Consider the following 18520-nt stretch of genomic DNA (forward strand, 5'->3'; position numbering starts at 1 on the left):
GCAGACTAAAGGTCAGAAATGAGAAACAAGACCAGAAACGAGCAGAACGAGGCAAAATAAAGGTGAGAAATGGACAGAAAAAGGCAGAATTAAGGTCAGAAGCAAGCAGCAAGAGGCAGAATCGAGGTCAGAAATGAGCAGGAAAAGGATGAAGAGGTCAGAAGCGAGCAGAAAGAGGCAGAATAAAGGTCAGAAAAAGAAGGTAAAGGGGAGAAATGAGCAGAAACAGGCATAATGAATGTCAGAAATGAGCAGCAAGAGGTAGAATAAAGGTTAGAAACGAGCAGCAAGATACAAAAAAAAGGTCAGAAACGAGCAGAAATAGGGGAAATAAAGGACAGAAACAAGCAGCAGGAGGCAAGGTCAGAAATGAGCAGACAAAATGCAAAATAAAGGGCAGAAACAAGCAGAAATACACAAAATAGAGGTCAGAAATGAGAAGCCAGAGACAGAATAAAGGTAATAAATAAGCAGAAAGTGGTTGAATAAAGGTCAGAAATTAGGAGAATGAGGCAACATAAAGGTTAGAAATGAGTAGAAAGTCAGAATAAAGGTCTGAAATAAGCAGAAAGAGGCAGAATAAAGTCAGAAATAAGATTGCTGAGAATTGCTGATACCTCGCTGGAGGCCCCGCCCCCTTTCTCAGCCACTTGGCACAGGGGCCTCCTGTCAAACTACTGGTTGGGGGATGAACTCCCATTGGCGGCTGAGGGTCGTTGGGGGCCTAAAACCCCTCCAGTTACCTTCAGTAAGTCCCACAGAGAGCTGTGAGCTAGTCAGCGGCCTACCCTCTGTCTGTACCACTCTGCAAATGAGCCTCCTGGCACACTGCTCATTGGGGGTGAGGCCCCCATGGATGTTGAGGGTCTTTGGGGGCCACTAACCCCTCCTGTTGCCTCCAGTAAGTGCGACACAGAGGGATTCCTGACTGCTGGTGAGAGGCCCCGCCCCCTTCCTCCACCACTCTGCAAAGGTTACTACTAGTTAAAAAACCATAGAAATTGACTTAAAAAATCAAAGGTTACAGGGACGATATAGTTAAGAAATAGACTTTGAAATACCTTAGAAATTCACCGAAAAAAACAAAGGTTACAGGGACGTTATAGTTAGGCTCAGATTTCACTCATACAAAACCATAGAAATTCAGCATTTATAGTTAACTGAGCTACCTATAACTTACATCCCCCCAAATGCACTGCTCTGGACAGTGATTGTCTATGATTGCCTTCTCTCCGTGCGTCATTTTCATTCTGGTGGGTCAATAATGGAGGAGTGTATGTTCATTAACCTTAGTATGTCTCTGAGGTTGAGGAAGCCTTTTCTACATAGGATGGTCTCTTTTGCATAGTCTTTAAATATGCCTATTTTGCTTCATTCAGTCTGTTGTCCTGAGTATTCTCGTTTATTCTAAGATCTATTCTGTATGTGGGTTTCCAAACGACTTGAGGAACCTTAGTCTTGGATATTTGGAATGGTGTTAGGGCTCAGAAGAGACCATGTGAGCTATATCTATCTTAAACTCCTTTTGGCAGAATTCATGTTTCTATGAGGTCAGCAAAGGATTTTGCATCCTTCTACATGTTCTCAAGAAGTCAAAAAATCCAGAGGTTGCCCAATCTTTATTGTCTCTTTCTATCATTGTATTCTTTTTAGTCATAGAGTCTTGTTTGTTCTGTTGGACATTGCTCACATTTTCTACTCTACTGCTCCTTGATTCTGCCTCTTCTATTCTGTTGTATAGGTGCTTAATATTCCTACTTGTTCAAATTGAAAAAGGTCTGTACTTGTTTGTGTGCTTTGAGTTAGGTCATGGAGTAGGTTTAAGCACTGTAGAATCAGGTCTAAGTTTAAGCTTGACTGTTTGCCTTGACTGGTGAGTCTGGAATGGGGTGGGTCTGATTCCATCCTCTTTAGCCCTATCTTCTGTTTATTGGGCTCTTTTACATCTTCTCCCACTCTTTTTCCTTTAAGTCTGCTATGATAATGTTTTTATGGGAATGATCTCAGAGAAATGGATCCTCAGGCCTGTTTCTGTTGGTACTATTGTTGATTGTATTACTACTACATTACAGTCGTAGTGATGGAGTGAAATCCTGCATTTTTTTACATTGAAACACATTTAACTGAAAAGTGCAAACGTTTATGCAAAATAAGACACATATAATAAATGAATATTTTGTAGTCAGTAGTCATACTTAGATGTCGGAAACATACACATAATCATATAATGCATTGACTTAAGTTAGCTTAACTGTTGATGCCTTATTAACCGAAAATTATATATTAGCACTTAAATTACTTATTTCACATTTAATTGTTGTTTTGCACAAGATGTTTTTCTCTTTTGATGCAGATGAATAGGCATTTGTTTTATGTTAGACAACTCGTATTGAGGTTCTCACTGGGGGGAGAAGAGATCGCAGGAATTATGACTCATGGGCAAAACTGACTGAACCGCAGGATGTGGAGAAAGTATCTTTTGAAGGACTGATTTTCTGTGGTCCTTTTAGAAGACGTGATAAACTAAGGAGTTTACCTACTCCCACAAGTTTCTCTTCTCCTATTGGATATTGGAAACAGGGAATGTGCTATTTGTTGCTATTCATATTCTTTTGAAAAAATATTAGTGTGTGTTCCTAAGGGAGGTAGAGACATTTTCTCCCAACTCTCTGGCTTTTGATAGGGAGAGCACTTTAAATTTACTTAAGGTCCTTAGGGTTGTCTCTTTTCAGGGGTGATTTCCATTTACACATTTTCATTTGATATTTCTTTGATTTAAAATGCAAAAGCTTTAAGCTTATGAAACTATTCACTCACCAGAGCTCTTTATTGGGTTTCTGAACTGACACCCTTTTCTGACTCTTTGCCAACCAAAACGTACATTTTTCTTAGGTAACTCCTTCATGGACCACGCATGCTTTATTATTTCTTTATTATTTGTGATCTCCACTAAAATTGTACTGTAATTACTGAATTTGTAACAATGATGGCTAAAGACTAATAGTTTCTGAATAAAATACTTAGAACTTACTAAATTATGAATAAAAGCCTTTAGCTCACTAAAAAATCTTGTATTGACTACATTAAAAGTAAAATTAATTTGTTGATAAAGATGAATTGATGTAAATTATCTCTCCTTTTAAACTCTGTTTACCGGCTAGTGGTGGGGGTTGTTTAATGATTACACCAGAAGATTAAGATACAATCATCCTGGCGCTGTCAATAGCGAATTGTTTTTGCCTGCATTCAAGCGGTGTGGCTCGGTTATGCTGCTGCTTGAAGTTGCTATGTGTTCAGTACTGTCCTTGTTCCAACTCTTCAGCTGTTGAAGCAGTACTTTTTTTATCCAATCTATACTTCTTTAACTTCTTAAAATCAAAGCTGAACGTGTAGACAAAAGAAATTACAACCCTTGGAAATCATACCTCTAGTTAAGAAACCCTCTCTACAAAACCATGAGGCTCAAAAATTATATAAAATTCTAAATCAAAATAGCAACTATAAAAAAGTTCTTGGTGCTATTTGAGAAAATATACCATAATTATGCAATCACCAACAAAAAAGAGTGGTTGTATATATGAGAACACTCCACCAATGGGAAAATATCACCAATTGAATGCATTATAAATGTACGATTCGACATAGGACCTAATTACGAGTGTGGCAGTGCTCAGACCTCCAGACTCGTGGTGGGGCGGCGTTGGCAGTCTTACGACCACCACATTACAACCCTATTGATTGTGCCACCCTGGGACCACTGACTTTGTCGTGGAACCGCCGTTCCCGGGCGGTGGCTCGGCAGTCCAGAGGCATCCATATGCTTGGCGGGACTGCCATGGCCCTGCCAAGCATATTACGAATTTCCTCTCCGCCAGGGTTTTCATGGGGGTTCTTCCTCCATGAACACCCTGGTGGAGAGGAAACAAAGGGGGCCCTACAAGGCCCCTTCATGTCTCACGCCCTGTGGATGCACACAGTGGGGTGCAACATGTGCCCCCCAGTGTGCATGTACAGAAGTTCCAGCACAGCATGGACTTTTCAGTCCATGCCGTACTGGAACTGTTTTTGACGATCCCATTTTGGTGCCTTATTTATAGGCACTGCTGTGGGAACGCAAAAAAAATCGCCCGCCAATGACTAAAAAAGTCATTTTATGGCAGGCGGTTCTCACGCGGGTTTGGCGGTGTGGGAGCGGGGCAGTCCTGCCGCCGCACCATCTAACTCTTAATCAGCCCCTAACAGTTTTCTGGAAACCAGGTAATCTATTTAAAACTGACAACTGCTGGAATCCTGCAGAAGTGATGTTGTATTGACTTGGGTTGTTTTATGGTTGTGTTATTTTTATGTTGTGTTTTATGTCGTTGTACTGTATTTCTGTTTGTGTACCTCAAGTGTATTCTGTTACTTTAAAATGGTTAAATATGCACAAATACTCTTGTATTTAATAACCTGAAGGGGGTCAACATTATTGGACCTAAGAATTGGCTTTGCATTTCTGTTCAACAAATTAGAGCCCAATGAACCTTGGAAGGTGGTAGGCTAAAGTAATGTGTATTAGGGCAGATTTGAAATGCCCCAACTCTTAAAGCAGAACAGCAAACTAGAGGATGGTGCATCAACCTATTTGATTTATAGGTAAATAGGTAACCTATTTACCCATCCCCCTATTTTTGCAGATGCCCTGTTATCGTCCACCATGTACCGTAATCAAATCTCGATGTAGTATTTCATCAGAAAAAGTAAGACTAGCTGCAATGTTCTCGCTATATCCTCCTTTCTCTGATAGGGTTTTAGAAATTCCAACCAAACGTTACTAACTTTTGTGAACAATCATGAACATCCTGCATAAATATACAAAATCCATCAAATTACTTGTTTTTCTGAGGATCTTTTCACTTACTTTACTGAAAATTGATCAGAAAATTGACTTCAAGTAGTAGCAGCTCCTCAGCTAATGTCAACTTTTATACAGATTAAGACATCATACATTTTCAATTATAAGACATGTAAAACTATGCATTTTAATACAAATATATAAGTAGAATTATCTTAGAAGTTACTTACTCTACTGTTATCTATTATTCAAAATAAAGAATTTTCACCACTCTAGTGTATGGTTTTGTAGTCCTTTAATCACTAAATCATGCAGTCTCTGGTGCAAAAGCTAAAGACACAAAAACTCTAATTTGAACATCAATAATCAGAACAAAAAAATAGGATGTAACAATTAAAGTTTATTGCAGTGGTAAGGTTGATTGAATTTGTGCCAAGTACATCCCACAAAGACCCACTACGCCTTCATTATTTCTCCGATTGGCAAATTATGTCATGTGCTTTCTATTTACAGTTGTTGATGTGCAATGTTTAGTTATCACCTTCTTCCGCTGGTTTGTTTGCCTCCAGGCCGTTTCTTTTATCTTCTTGACCACAGTGACAACTAACAGCATTAGGGGTCAGAAAAGAAAGGAGCTCAGTATGTCCAATAGTTTCATTATTTATTCCCATGCTGTTGAACTCCTAAAAACACACACCACCTATCTGTTCGCCATTTGACAAGAGAAGCACCCACAGCAAAAAGAATGTTCAGCTCAATAGATTTTGAAAGCACTTACATAACAACACAGATTGATTACTAATAATCCTCATTATATTCAGTCCAATTCTTCCCTCTCAGAGGGTCCGATTCACAAAGGCAATCTGAGACAAAGGTAATAAAAGAGGAGGGGGTGTTTCACCACTGTCTCCCATTCAATTCTACTATAACACCTTTCTGAATTGGGAGTACAGGGTGAAGCTCTGTCCTGGTTTGCCTAGTTCCTAAAACAGCGGGCGTTTCAAGTGATTACACCCCTTTTGCATCATCCCTTAGAGCACTGGAACACGCTGCCCCTCAGAGTTTGGTGCTTAGCCCTTTTTAACATTTATGTCAGACCACTGGATGAGGTAGTGAAATCTTTTGGAATCTCACTAGTGTTGTATGCTGATGACAGTCAGTTGCTCAGCTTCTTGTCAACAGTAGTCGCTGTATGGATGCACAATAACTGCTTAAAACACCAATGAAACAGAGAACCTCCTGCTGGGTAGGCATATCCATCTTTGGAGTGACCAATGGTGGCCGACAATATTGGGCTCCCCCGGAGCCTAGAGCAGTGATGAAAAACCTTGGGATATATATGGATAATTATTTGTCCTGTGAAACCCAAGTCAAAATGCTAACCAGTCACTGTTTTGGCATCCTTAGGACCCTTAAACCTAATTCTGGTTCCCTTTGCCCTGCCAATACACCAACTAATTGTGCAAGCCATGGTCATCTCGCAACTTGATTACAGCAACATCCTCTAACTGGGATTATAAAAATCAGTTCTGAATCACTTGCAGGTCATTTAAAACGCCGCCGCTGCAAGCCTTCTTTTTACCCCTCCCTAAATTCATTACCACCTCCCATCTTCTTGTCAAGCTGCACTGGCTACCTATCGGAAAATGCACTAAATTCAAAGCCCTATGCACCTCTCACATAATTTTATATAAGCAAGGAGCTCCCAGTCTGGCTACTCTGATGCATTTCTACATGCCCTCTAGAGCACTTTGCTTTTTCTGATTTGAACCTGGCCTATATCCCCCGCTGAGTCAGAATGGGAGGCTGTTCCTTTCTTGTCTTAGTCCAGACCCTATGAAACTCTTTACCACCTAACATTAGGAAAATTCAAGATCCTTAGAATTCCAGAGCTGAAATCATGGCTGTTCTCCAGCTAGGCTAGTGTTCTCTACCTTACTCCTGCCATGTCTCACCTGTAACTAGCTCCAAGAGGCCCCTTTGGGGGTATCTAAGTGCTTTACAAATCTTTATTAGGTAACATAACATAAGGCTTGGCAAGTATCTTTAAATATCTACGTGGATGTACACTGCTCACAGGCACTGCAGCAGCAGGCCTGACACAGATTTGAAAGGCCACTTCTGTGGGTGGCACAAGCAATGCTGCAGCCCACTAGTAGCATTTGCAGTACAGGCCATGAGTATATGGTATACCACTTTACAGGGGATTTACTAGTACAACAAATATGCCAATCAGGTATACACAAATGGCACCATGTTTAGGAGAGAAGCACATGCACTTTAGCATTGGTTAGCAGTTTGAAAGTGCTCAGAATCCCGAAGCCAACAAAACGAATCAGCAAAACTGAGAGGCAAACGTCCAAAGGTTGGGGGAAAGACCACCCTAAGGATGACAGTTCTAACAGAATCCCTCTTACAGCTCTATCAAAATCACTCAGATTCACACATTTTGAGAATTATTATAGCCCAAATATGAGCAAACTTGAATAAGAAACACTGCAGATGGGTGTGTGACAAATAACAGCAAGTAAAAGCAGGGAATGGAAGTGGAGCCATGGACACTACAGGAGAAGGGTCAGCGTCACCAGAAGAGGAATGAGCATCATTGTGACCACAAGTGAGGAGAGGAGACATAAGCGGGTGGCTTGAGAGTCACCACAGACAAGAAGGCGCAATTGGGAGAGGGGTGTAAGAGTCACCACATGCATGGGAAAGGGGAGTTAGTCACAACTGGGAGTGGAACCCGAGATACCATAGTGCAGCCCAATAACTTAGCCCAATACATAAAACTATATCTGCCTACCTCTATGTTCGCGGATCTATAATATGATCACAAAATACATTGCTAGAAAAGTTCCTACAATGTCAGAGTCAGAAATACCAGTGCCATGTTCAAAATCGAAGATGCTTCGCCTATCACTATCAGAAGGGTAATAATTTAGATATTAAGATTATTTGAAAAACATAAAAGAGGTCAACTAGATCTTGATAAATTAATAGCGAGGAAGGAATTATATTCTTGGACAGTAGTATTCATACTGGCGTTGTCAATGGTTTTGTGCTATGACTTCAGTGACAAAGTAAAGAAACAAACGAAATCCAATATGTTTTATTAAAATAAATAAGAAGATGTAAGAGAAATATAAGAGACATGCACTCGTGTTATTTTATAGATTTATATCAAAATATCTAGATCACAATATGTATTTCTAGTAATTTAATTTTGCACTTATGAACTTCAGGGTTTTAATATCTTGGTATAGACTTTCTGCAAATGTGTCATTGATACTGCGCAATAGTTTAACTGATCATGGCCTAAAAAAAAACTTTCTCAGGCACTAAGTGATTTGTAGTAGATATGTTTATTTTGAAGTTCCCCAAAACATTACAGAACGTAGGAGGCCAAGGACATATCATTTATTGGATGATTTATTTATTTCAAGAATTTCTATAGCGCCTTGAATAAAAGTACATTTCATGTAACAGGTTTAGTTTCATTTAGAGCCAAATATGACTTCTATTTATATATGCAGCAATGTGGCAATAAGGCATTCTGAATATATATATGTGTTCTAGTTTGTGTCATACTAACACACTTTAAAAGGGACACTGGATGACAACACAGAAAAGGCTTTCTAAAGCAACTGACTGCGGTTCTTTGCCCTGGCAACGTTATTCTTTAGCTTTGCTGCACATCCACAGTCCAGCAAGAAATGGGATCTGCTGGAATTGCATTTGTCTTGTAGTTCTTTTTCGTAGTCCTGAAAAAGACAGTGGGAAAATCAGTTTTCCTCTAATAATATTACTTTAAGCTGTGATTTACTTTTATTTAAACCTTTATGTGGTTATATGTTTTTTAATTATCATAGAAATACCATGTAATGTATTACTTCCATAAAAATATTTAAATGGGAACTGCTAATAGTACAGTTTAATTACAATGATAGAATGTAAAGCACACATGGGACTTCCATTAAAACATGCAGATGTGAAGCAATATGATCATCACTAAACACTTCACTCTTCTGTGAAGCAGAAAATAGTTACAAGCAAAGGAAGAAAATGTTAAGAAAACAAATCAAAACAAAGTGAAATACTTGCCAGCACAAGGTTAAATAAACAGTACTATACAGAGAGACAAGAACTACACGGATAGAATACCAGTTTAATGACTAAAAAGTACTACATAGATAGGGAGGAGAATAAACTAGGCTCAGCCTTAATAAACAAAATGGGGCAAAGTATGAATGGTATGGAGGCTGGGACAGAAAAGGTTGAAAATGTCCAAACACATAACTAGCTGAGGAGGCCCAAATATTTATGAATATAAAATGACTTCTTAATGTTAAATAGGAGATGGTCCTCTACAAATTTGCCAGGGCGCATTTCTCCACAAGCTAGATATTAGATTAACAGATATTGTTTGGTTTTGTCTGCTTTGGACATTTCAGGTTATCTTATTTAACAATATATATTCAGTTCACTTTGGATGTATAGAATTAAACACAGATACTTAGGCCGTGACAAGTGGGACGAGAAGTTGCGATCCCAGCACAAACAGATGCTTGCGCAGGGATCACAATTCCAAGTGGAGGGTAGTTTACTGTCCCAATAACTACCTGGTTCAATAACGTTCTCCTCTTAAATGTCAGCAGGTTCAATTTGCTGAAATGTGAAAGGGCAAAAGACATGCTAGGTGGAATTTCCATACTGATAACTCTGGAACTCAGGGGTATTTGATTTTTTTGGTTGCAATTAATACCATATACCCCTCTCAGGGACTGGTAATCAGGCACTGTGGGGCTAATTTGGACTTTGGCAGAGAGGGTATGCCTTTGCACTTCTCCACCAAACTCTTGGTCTGGCAGCCCGATTTAGAGGTGGGTGGATCGCCATCTTTATGCCGGAGTAACATTTACTCCATCTGTGTAAACCTTCCTCTGACAGCCTGAGGGAGTTGGGGGACATTAGAGGTAAGCCAGCCTGCTATCCGCCCTATTTTGAGTGGATGACCAGATGGCTATTTGTTTTATTGTTCGTCACCACCAGGTATACCCTGGTAAGAAAGGACAGTAAAAAACGAAAAATGACCCCATTATCACAAAACCATGGAGGAAAACTCCAATGGTATAGGGGACATTAGTTTTTTATTTTTCAAAACAAACTACTACTTTGAGAGTTTATTTTTCAAAAAGAAAAACTTTTGGAAAAGTTTGACAGCTTACCATCATATTTGATGAAGCCGTCCGTAAAACGTTTCCTATAATGACAGTAACCACCAGGACGGTGCTTGGTTCCAATCTATAGAGAAGTCTGCTGGGTTTGCGAACATCTCAAAATTTGGCAGTCAGGGTAAAGGCAGGGTGGCACATTTAAGTCCTCCCCCATTCTGTCTGCCTTTACTCTGTTCACCAAATCCTGAGTCAGGCCTGAACTTTTCTTAACAATGTATAATGGGAATGCAGTTCCTGAAGTACGTGTGTCTATGTAGGTCAATGACTGTTCTGCAGGGTACACTGAGAGCGTGACTCTGCAGAACCAAATGTCCTCACACACCTCGATAGGTGTCATGCTTCATCATTTGGCGTTTTGCTCCACGTCGGGCCTGCGCTTCAATGCCTGACGGGCACCCTCAATGGGGGCTGTTTACCGGGGATATTTTTGTCCGCAGTTTGATGAAGCGCGGATGGGGGGCTTAAAAGTTGATTGTTGTGTGAGGGCATTTGTTCCTGCAGCGCCACACTCACAGCGTACCCATTATACATTGTCTAGATTATTTGGAGCATGTATGCTGGACCTTGATGCGTTCCAAGTCCCATCTTTCTGTCATACCCAAAATATTCTTTGACAGCCATTTATTAAAATGATCAAAGTACTCTCAAGAAGTTGTTAACTTGTTGGGGACTCCCTGTTTACCCCACAGAAGCTGGAACAGAGTCACTGAAGATCAACTCACCTCCTTCCTCAATGACACATCACCACTGACATACTCAGACGTCAACACTACAGCAGGCAACCTGCACCAATAGATCGCAAACTGAGCAGACACCGTTGTCCCCCTCAAGAAAGCTACTGGCAACAACACGTCAAGAAAGCAAGCAGGTTCACCCCATGCTTCAAGAGTCCAGACACACCTGTAGACGGCTTGAGAATACATGGAAGAACAACAAAACCCCAGAAGCCCATGCCGCCTTCAAAAGCAGCCACCAGTGCACACCACCACCTCATCAAAACCACAAGGAAGAAGGCCCTCCAAGACCAACAATGCACACAATGGCAAAAGAACTCTTCAGCATCATCAAGGAGTTTGCCAAACACAACAGCGAGGCCACAGATGTCCCACCCTCTCAGGACCTCTGCAACAGACTCACACCTTCTTCTTTCACAAGATCAAGGCTATCTATAACATCTTCGACAACCAAGACCACCCCACCATGCCAACAACCACCAAAACCAATGCCGACCCTCCTGACCGACTCTGCACAGCTGGTCCCCACTCACCACGGACAACACCATAAAGATCATGAAAAGCATCCACTCAGGAGTACCTTCGGACCCCTGCCCACACCACATTTTCCACAGAGCCACCTCTTTCATCACACTTGAGCTATGCCAAACTATCAACTGCTCCCTCAAGACCGCCACCTTCCCCAATGACTGGAAACAGGCAGAGATCAACCCCCTCCTGAAGAAACCCTCCACTGACCCAACAGACCTCAAGAACTTTAGGCCTTTCCCCCTGCTCGCCTTCCCAGCCAAAGTCATTGAAAAAGCCATAAATGCCCAGCGTGACAACATTATCGAAACCAACCACGTCCTGGACATCTACCAACCCAAATTCCAAATCAATAGACCTAGACCATCCTACTCACTGCCACCGACGACACCCGCTCCCTCCTCGACCAGTTCAAAACCGCGGCCCTCGCCCTACTAGACCTTTTTGAGGCCTGCAACGCCATCTACCACCCAAACTAGCAAGACTCCAAGATGCTGGTATCCGAGGCAAAGCCCTCAACTGGATCTGCTCCCTCCTCACTGGCAGAACTCAATGGCTTAGACTCCTACCGTATCTCTCGAAACTGACTGAGATCAGCTGTGAAGTACCCCAGGGCTACTCCCTCAGCCCCACCCTCTTCAATGTCTATATGGCCCCTTCGCAGCCATCGTCAGGAACCACGGGCTCAACACCGTCTCCTATACCGACGACACCCAGCTGATCCTCTCCCTCAACAAAGAACCCACAGTCTCCAGGAATTACTTCCATGAAGGAATGAAAGACTTACTCATGCATACATGGCACTTCACAATGCTGGACCTGCATACCTGAATCAGCTTATCACATTCCATATAACCAACAGACACCTATGCTCCGTCCAGCTTTCCCTGGCTACCGTCCACGAATCCGCAAGACCAGAACCGGAGGAATCTCCTTCTCCTACCTTGTTTCCAAGACATGGAACACCCTGCCCTTCCTCTTCAGGAAATCACCCTCGCTGACAAAATTTCGGAAGGACCTCAAGTGATGGCTCTTCGGATGATCTCAGCACTTAGTCTGACCGCTGCACCCTCCCCCCCCAATAATGCCTTGAAACCCTCATGGGTGAGTAGTCACGCTTTACAAACACTGAGTGATTGGTTGACTCATTGATTGAGAGCTCATAGTCTACCCTTACTAAAAAGTCAAAGCAGTCTGATAAATCATGGAGGCATTGCCGTTTAACTTGTTCTGCAGACATTGATGTTTATAGTTGAGTGCTGACTGGACAAAGGACCTTTGGCTACTGTTGTACACTCTCTTTAATGTGCTCTGTTTAGAACCCTGTGCTCTTACTTGGTTGCTTTAATTTCTTGCCCATCCACAGACAGCAGTTTTTCAGTCGTTATTCGGTGTTCTCCCAAACTTGACACAAAACTTGTGTTAACGTAGAATCGACCTTGATAAGGAAAAAAACAGAATTATCTGAATCTGATTTCCTAAAATAAAGCAATATTATTCTGAATACGATGAAAGTGTGAGGTTACTAATACACATTGTAAAATCCAGCCACCCTACAGCATATCAATTCAATCTTTGCTCTCAGTTTTTAAGGTTTGTTGAGAGCCACCCTTCTGAATGTCAGTTCAATGAAATGTATTGAGATGCAAGATTGAGGGGGTTTATCATGTGATATGTATGAATTTTGTTTTTTTATAATAAATCGCTATGCCCTCCCAAGAACTTTGATAATAATATTTAGTCATGTTAGGTTGTTATGTTATGTTAAATTATGTTTGAAAAACTGGGGAAAAAGCAATTTTTATGGCTGTGAAAATGCCTGTGAATTATGGGTAATTTGGAGCGTAACCTTGATCAGAGACAGAATACAAAACATCTGCTGGTCTTAGAGTAAACAATCAACAACACATCATCTCGTTCCCCTTCCTTGTACCAATCCATTTGGATGAACCTCTGTCCTAAGATCTGCACATATGCGTGCCCTCTAAATTAAACAATACATGTAAGTAATTTCTGATGCCCTATCAAGTGGGCTCTCCATCAGCATTCAGTCTGTTGCTGGCCCAGACCATGCTTAACACATATAGAAACTGCTTATACTGTTTTGAATGGTGTGTACTTGAGGTCCTTGAGTTTAAAACTAGACTCTTTTTCATTTCTGTTTGCACAGTTACATCACTACTCTCTGCTTCATGTTGCAAGGGCCAGGACTGCTGATAGTAGAGGTCATATTAGAAATTAGTTAGTCATATTTCCTACATGAATGGTCATCAACAACAGTGGAAGCATCAATAAGGTGGTGCTTGCCACTTCCCATCTTGGTTTAGATATATTACAGTGACTCTAAGAGGACATATGTATAACTAGTATGTTTGCTGTCCAGTTCCTTCTGAAAGCTTGAGAGGGACTTATATGTTGTTCTTGGTGGCACCTGGGTGTTCTCCGGTGCAACTTGATTTCAATACTTCAGCTACTGATGATGATCCTCTGTCATTCTTGCAGATTTTTCTGTTATACTTCTTCATTTCCTCACTGCCAAGTGGTTGATTCCTGTGCGTTGTGGTATTGGGTTACAGTGGTAGAATTCTAGTGACAGAATTTTTTATTGAGGCGGGTGCTGCATTGAAATTCAGGTGAGAATTACTGTTAGTAGTGGCCTGTTTCTATATACTATTTCCTTGCGTGATTCTTAGCCATTCTTTTCTGTTGGCCTTGACTGTTCATCCATGGAGGCCCTTTATCGTGTTACTGTCCATAGCTGTCCATGTTCCCGGTTATGCAGACTTTGGAAGGAAATCTATGTGAGCATCTTGGGTTGGTCAGCTACTTTAGTTTAGATTGTATGTTATTTCTTCTTCTTCTCTAGATCAAGCTATTTTGCAGCCATCAGTCATTTCACTCAGTGTCTGTGGAATTAATTTGTGAATGTTGTGGGGTGCATCAGAGCTCGAAAACATTTTGATTGGTATTTTAAGCATCTGGGTCTAGGGCCTGATCAAGAGGTTTCAGATAATGTTGTGTTCTGTTTTATTCAGGGACCTCTGAGACACGGGAGAAGAAAGAGTGGTTTAATTCCCTTGGCGCACAGTTGAACATGGTTGTACTGTTTTTAATTTCCTCTGAGTGTAATTTATAGATTGGATTTTATGGGATCACATTGCCCTTGCCCATTGCAGGAATATTGGTGCGTGTAGCACTTATGTTAGCAGATACTTAGGTGTTCAACCTTGGAGATTGTGTATTCCAAGATGCTGAAGGAAAATAATCATACCATTATCCACTTATGTGCAAAAATGTGCTCACCTAGAAATCTGAAGAATTGTTCACACACTCTTTTAAACTTTCAGAAGTTCATAAATGTGACACCTATAGTGCTCATTTGCATATTGCCCTATTTTCCAATGATCATATCAGTTTTTAGCTTACATTTTGTGGCATATGATTTAATGATTCATTGTTCTGTTCTTTAGAGTAATATGTTTTATTCATCACTGATTAAATATGGATGATTACATTGATGACTTTTCTGAGAGATTTATGATCCTAAGATGTAACCCACCTGAATGTAAATTCATTTACACATCTTTTTAAACAATCCCATGAAAGAAATACTCTCTGCACTGATATTACAAGATACCACGTGATGACTATTACTGTTCCATTTGTTCTAAATAATGTATTGCTAGGGTTCTCACTAATGAACAACAGAGAATCTTCCCAGAGACCTTGTTTTCACTATACCCAACCAAGGACATTCCAACTGTCCCAGGCTATTGCTGTAGAAAGTATCAATTTAACTGCTTGAATAAACCGTGAGAATGACTAAGATCCAATGTATTACCACAGAGAGAAAATATTCTAATGTATTTTATAGTAAAATGTCTCTTCTTACTCGTTCCACATTCATGAATATCCTGAGAATCATGTATTCGTGTAAATTGTATGGATGTCTTTGTCAATAGTCCTATAAAAGGACATACGGTTTACTGTATTGGGTAGACTTTTTCCCCTACCTTTAGAGGTCAAATCTATGCCAGAGTTAACTCGAACAATACTGAATATTCTATACTTATGATTTGTATGCTTTGCTGCTAAATTTACGTGTGACGTAACCCATGTAATCTGCCTATTAATTTTTTATATAGAGCTAGAAATTACAATCTTTGTCTGTCCTTCTTATAAGAATGTTTCAGCATGTGCTATCAAACTCAGTGAAATACAAATAGTGCTTACTCCAGGCAGGGTGCAACAGAATCTGTATCAGGTACTACTACGCACTCCGATGGTGGGCCTCATGAGCTGTAGTTTAGGATAAGCTAGCACACTGACAATAGTAACCAAAATAATTTAAACAACTACAAAGAACATTCTTTATCTTCTTCACATGTGCTGCTTCTTCTGTCACTGTCATATTTAAAGAAACTTTGTTCAGAGACTGAGTGAAATTTTTACAAGATGGCTGCCCCTCAGTGAGTTCTATTGGCTAGTGCCCTGTTGGAGCTGATTTCTGTACTTTTAAATTCTAAGGTTGCTTTATTGGAAGACTGTGCCAAGTGTGACAACACCGGCCTTTACAGAGTTGCAGAGAAGGTGGAGAGCGAAAACACAATTGCGTTCATGATCTAGGTCCACTCTCTCCCCGCAGCTCCGCTGTGCCGTCTCTTGCCTCCAGACCCCGACCTCCTCCTTGGGAGCTTCAAGGCTGCTGCCCGCTCCTGCGCCTGCTGCCTGCTCCAACTGGGACAAGACTGCCTGCAACAACCGCAACCGTTCTCAGACGCTTTTTTTCCGAAATTTTCCCTGTTGTGCCTCTGTTATTGTGCCTTTCTGTGTCTTGCTCTAATTCCACCACTGTTTTTATTTTCTCGTGCCTGCCTGTTACTTTCGCCTTTCGCAGCTGCTGCCCCTGCAGCCCCTCCCCACTGGAATTTCCCCTGGAATTCCTCCGCTCATGCCTCCCAGCCTGTCCTCCGTCCCACCTCCCCTACTTAATGGCGGCTGCTGTGCGGTCACACCGCCGGCGTGCCGAAGGTGCCCCAAAGGCAAACCCATCTGCGCCCATCCGCGACCCAACCACGGACAGCGCCAGGAACCCTGGACCTCTTACTACCCATCGCTACGACACCACCACCCTCCTCGCACTCAACCCTGGAAGACTTAGAGAATGCCAACAGGCCTTGCCGAACACGACCCACGGCCAGTTCTCCTGCCTCCACTGCCGCCAGACCCTCACTGCCACACTGGCCTCCAACACCGCCGATGCCAGCACTGGCGACACCCTAAAATGCATTCTCCTCAACATACGCCCCATACACAAACACGCCATGGAATCTGGAACCTACTCGACTCTCTCTCGCCCGATATCACAGAGACCTCTGCCCCTGACATCAGCACCACCATCCCAGACGGATACAAGATCCAGAGGAAAGACCGCCCCAACCACCCAGGAGGGGGCCTCGCCATCACCCACAAGAGCACCCTCCACCTTACCACCTCCAGCGAAACCTGCACTTTCAGATCCAGACCACCCCCAAAGCCACACTCTGAAGAACCCTCGTCTACAGACCCCCGGCCTTCAAGCACCCTTTGCCATCACCGACTTCATCGCACCCCACGCCATCGCCTCAACAAACTACATACTCATTGGCGACCTGAACTTCCACCTCAACAACCCCAGCGACCCCAACTCCACTATCCTTCATGACAACCTCGTCAGCATCGGACTTAAACAACTTGTCAACACACTGACCCACAGAGCAGGACACACCCTCAACCCCATCTTCGCGGCAGGAAACAACGTCCAATTCAGCCACACAATGCAACCACCATGGACTGACCACCACTGCGTACACTTCACCATCAACAAACCCAAGGCACCCAAATCAGTTCCACCCCCACAATGATGGAAATGGAGCAAGATTACGAACAAGCAACTTAACTCCACCCTCACCCGAGACAACCACACCTGGGTACCCGACGCAAACGACGCAGCCAGAGAACTCCACACCTGGATCTCCGAATGCGCAGACAAGCTTGCCCCACTACGCAACCCCATCAGACAGCACCCCAGGAAAGCCACCTGGTTCACCACTGCTCTCCAAGAAGCCAGGCGCACCTGCAGATGCCTGGAGAAGAACGAGAGAAACACCAAGACAACCAAAAACCACACCACCTACAAAGACACCATGAAGGACTACCACAACCAGATCAAAGCCACCAAGAGGAACTTCATCCAGAACAAAATCCTTGCCAACTCCACCAACTCCAAGGAACTTTTCAGTGTCATTCAAGAATTCACCAACCAACGCAGCAAAGTCACTGACCCATCCCAAGACCTCTGCGACAAGCTTGGAACCTATTTCCACCTCAAGATCAAAACCCTCTACGACAACTTCATCGACCATCCACCAGGTGCCACAGACGGCCCCCCGCCCCCCAGAAACACCAGCCAGCCCACCATCTCCAATCACGTCCGAAGACACCGCCTCAATGATGAAAAGCATCCACTCAGGGTCTCACACCGACCCCTGCCCCCCTCATATCTACCACGGAGCCGCGTCCGCCATCGCACCCGAACTGTAATGCACCATCAACACCACCTTCAAAACAGGCACCTTCCCAGACGACTGGATGCGCGCAAAAGTCAGACCACTGTTCAAGAAGCCCACAGCTGACCCCACCGATCGCAAGAACTATCAGCCCATCTCGCTCCTCCCCTTCGGAGCGAAAGTTGCAGAGAAAACAGTCAACAGGAAACTGACACAATTCATTGAAGAGAACACCATCTTTGACCCATCCCAATCTGGATTACAAAGCAACCACAGTACAGAGACCGCCCTACTCGCCGCCACAGACGACATCCGCACCCTCCTGGACCAAGGCCCCTCCACAGCCCTCATCCTACTCGACCTATCAGCGGCCTTTGACATCGTCTCCCACTGCACACTAGTCGCCAGACTACACGACGCAGGCATACAAGGAACAGCCCTGGACTGGATTAAATCTCTCCTCACCCGAAGAAGCCAAAGGATCAGACTCCCACCCTTCCTCTGGGTTCCACAGGGTTCATCCCTGAGCCCCACCCTCTTTAACATCTACATGGCCCCCTTCGCAGCCATCATACCACAACACACCTCAACATCGTATCCTACGCCGATGACACCCAGCTCATCCTGTCCCTCACCAAAAAC

The 18520-nt window shown here is 42.8% G+C and overlaps 1 protein-coding gene across 1 annotated transcript in view; it reads right to left on the reverse strand.

Annotated features, from left to right (window-relative positions):
• Positions 1 to 8177: 8177 nt before the first annotated feature.
• LOC146797518 (inter-alpha-trypsin inhibitor heavy chain H4-like) overlaps positions 8178 to 18520 on the reverse strand; it is a 548934-nt gene continuing 538591 nt past the window's right edge. Inside the window, exons 25-26 of the mRNA XM_085627617.1 lie at positions 12666 to 12768; positions 8178 to 8595 (exon numbers count right to left, since the gene is read on the reverse strand). Coding sequence (XP_085483743.1) covers positions 8514 to 8595; positions 12666 to 12768 — 185 coding nt within the window. The 3' untranslated portion in view covers positions 8178 to 8513. The remainder of the gene's footprint in view (positions 8596 to 12665; positions 12769 to 18520) is intronic.

Source organism: Triturus cristatus, chromosome 9, assembly GCF_964204655.1.
Source record: "Triturus cristatus chromosome 9, aTriCri1.1, whole genome shotgun sequence".
NCBI lineage: Eukaryota > Metazoa > Chordata > Amphibia > Caudata > Salamandridae > Triturus > Triturus cristatus.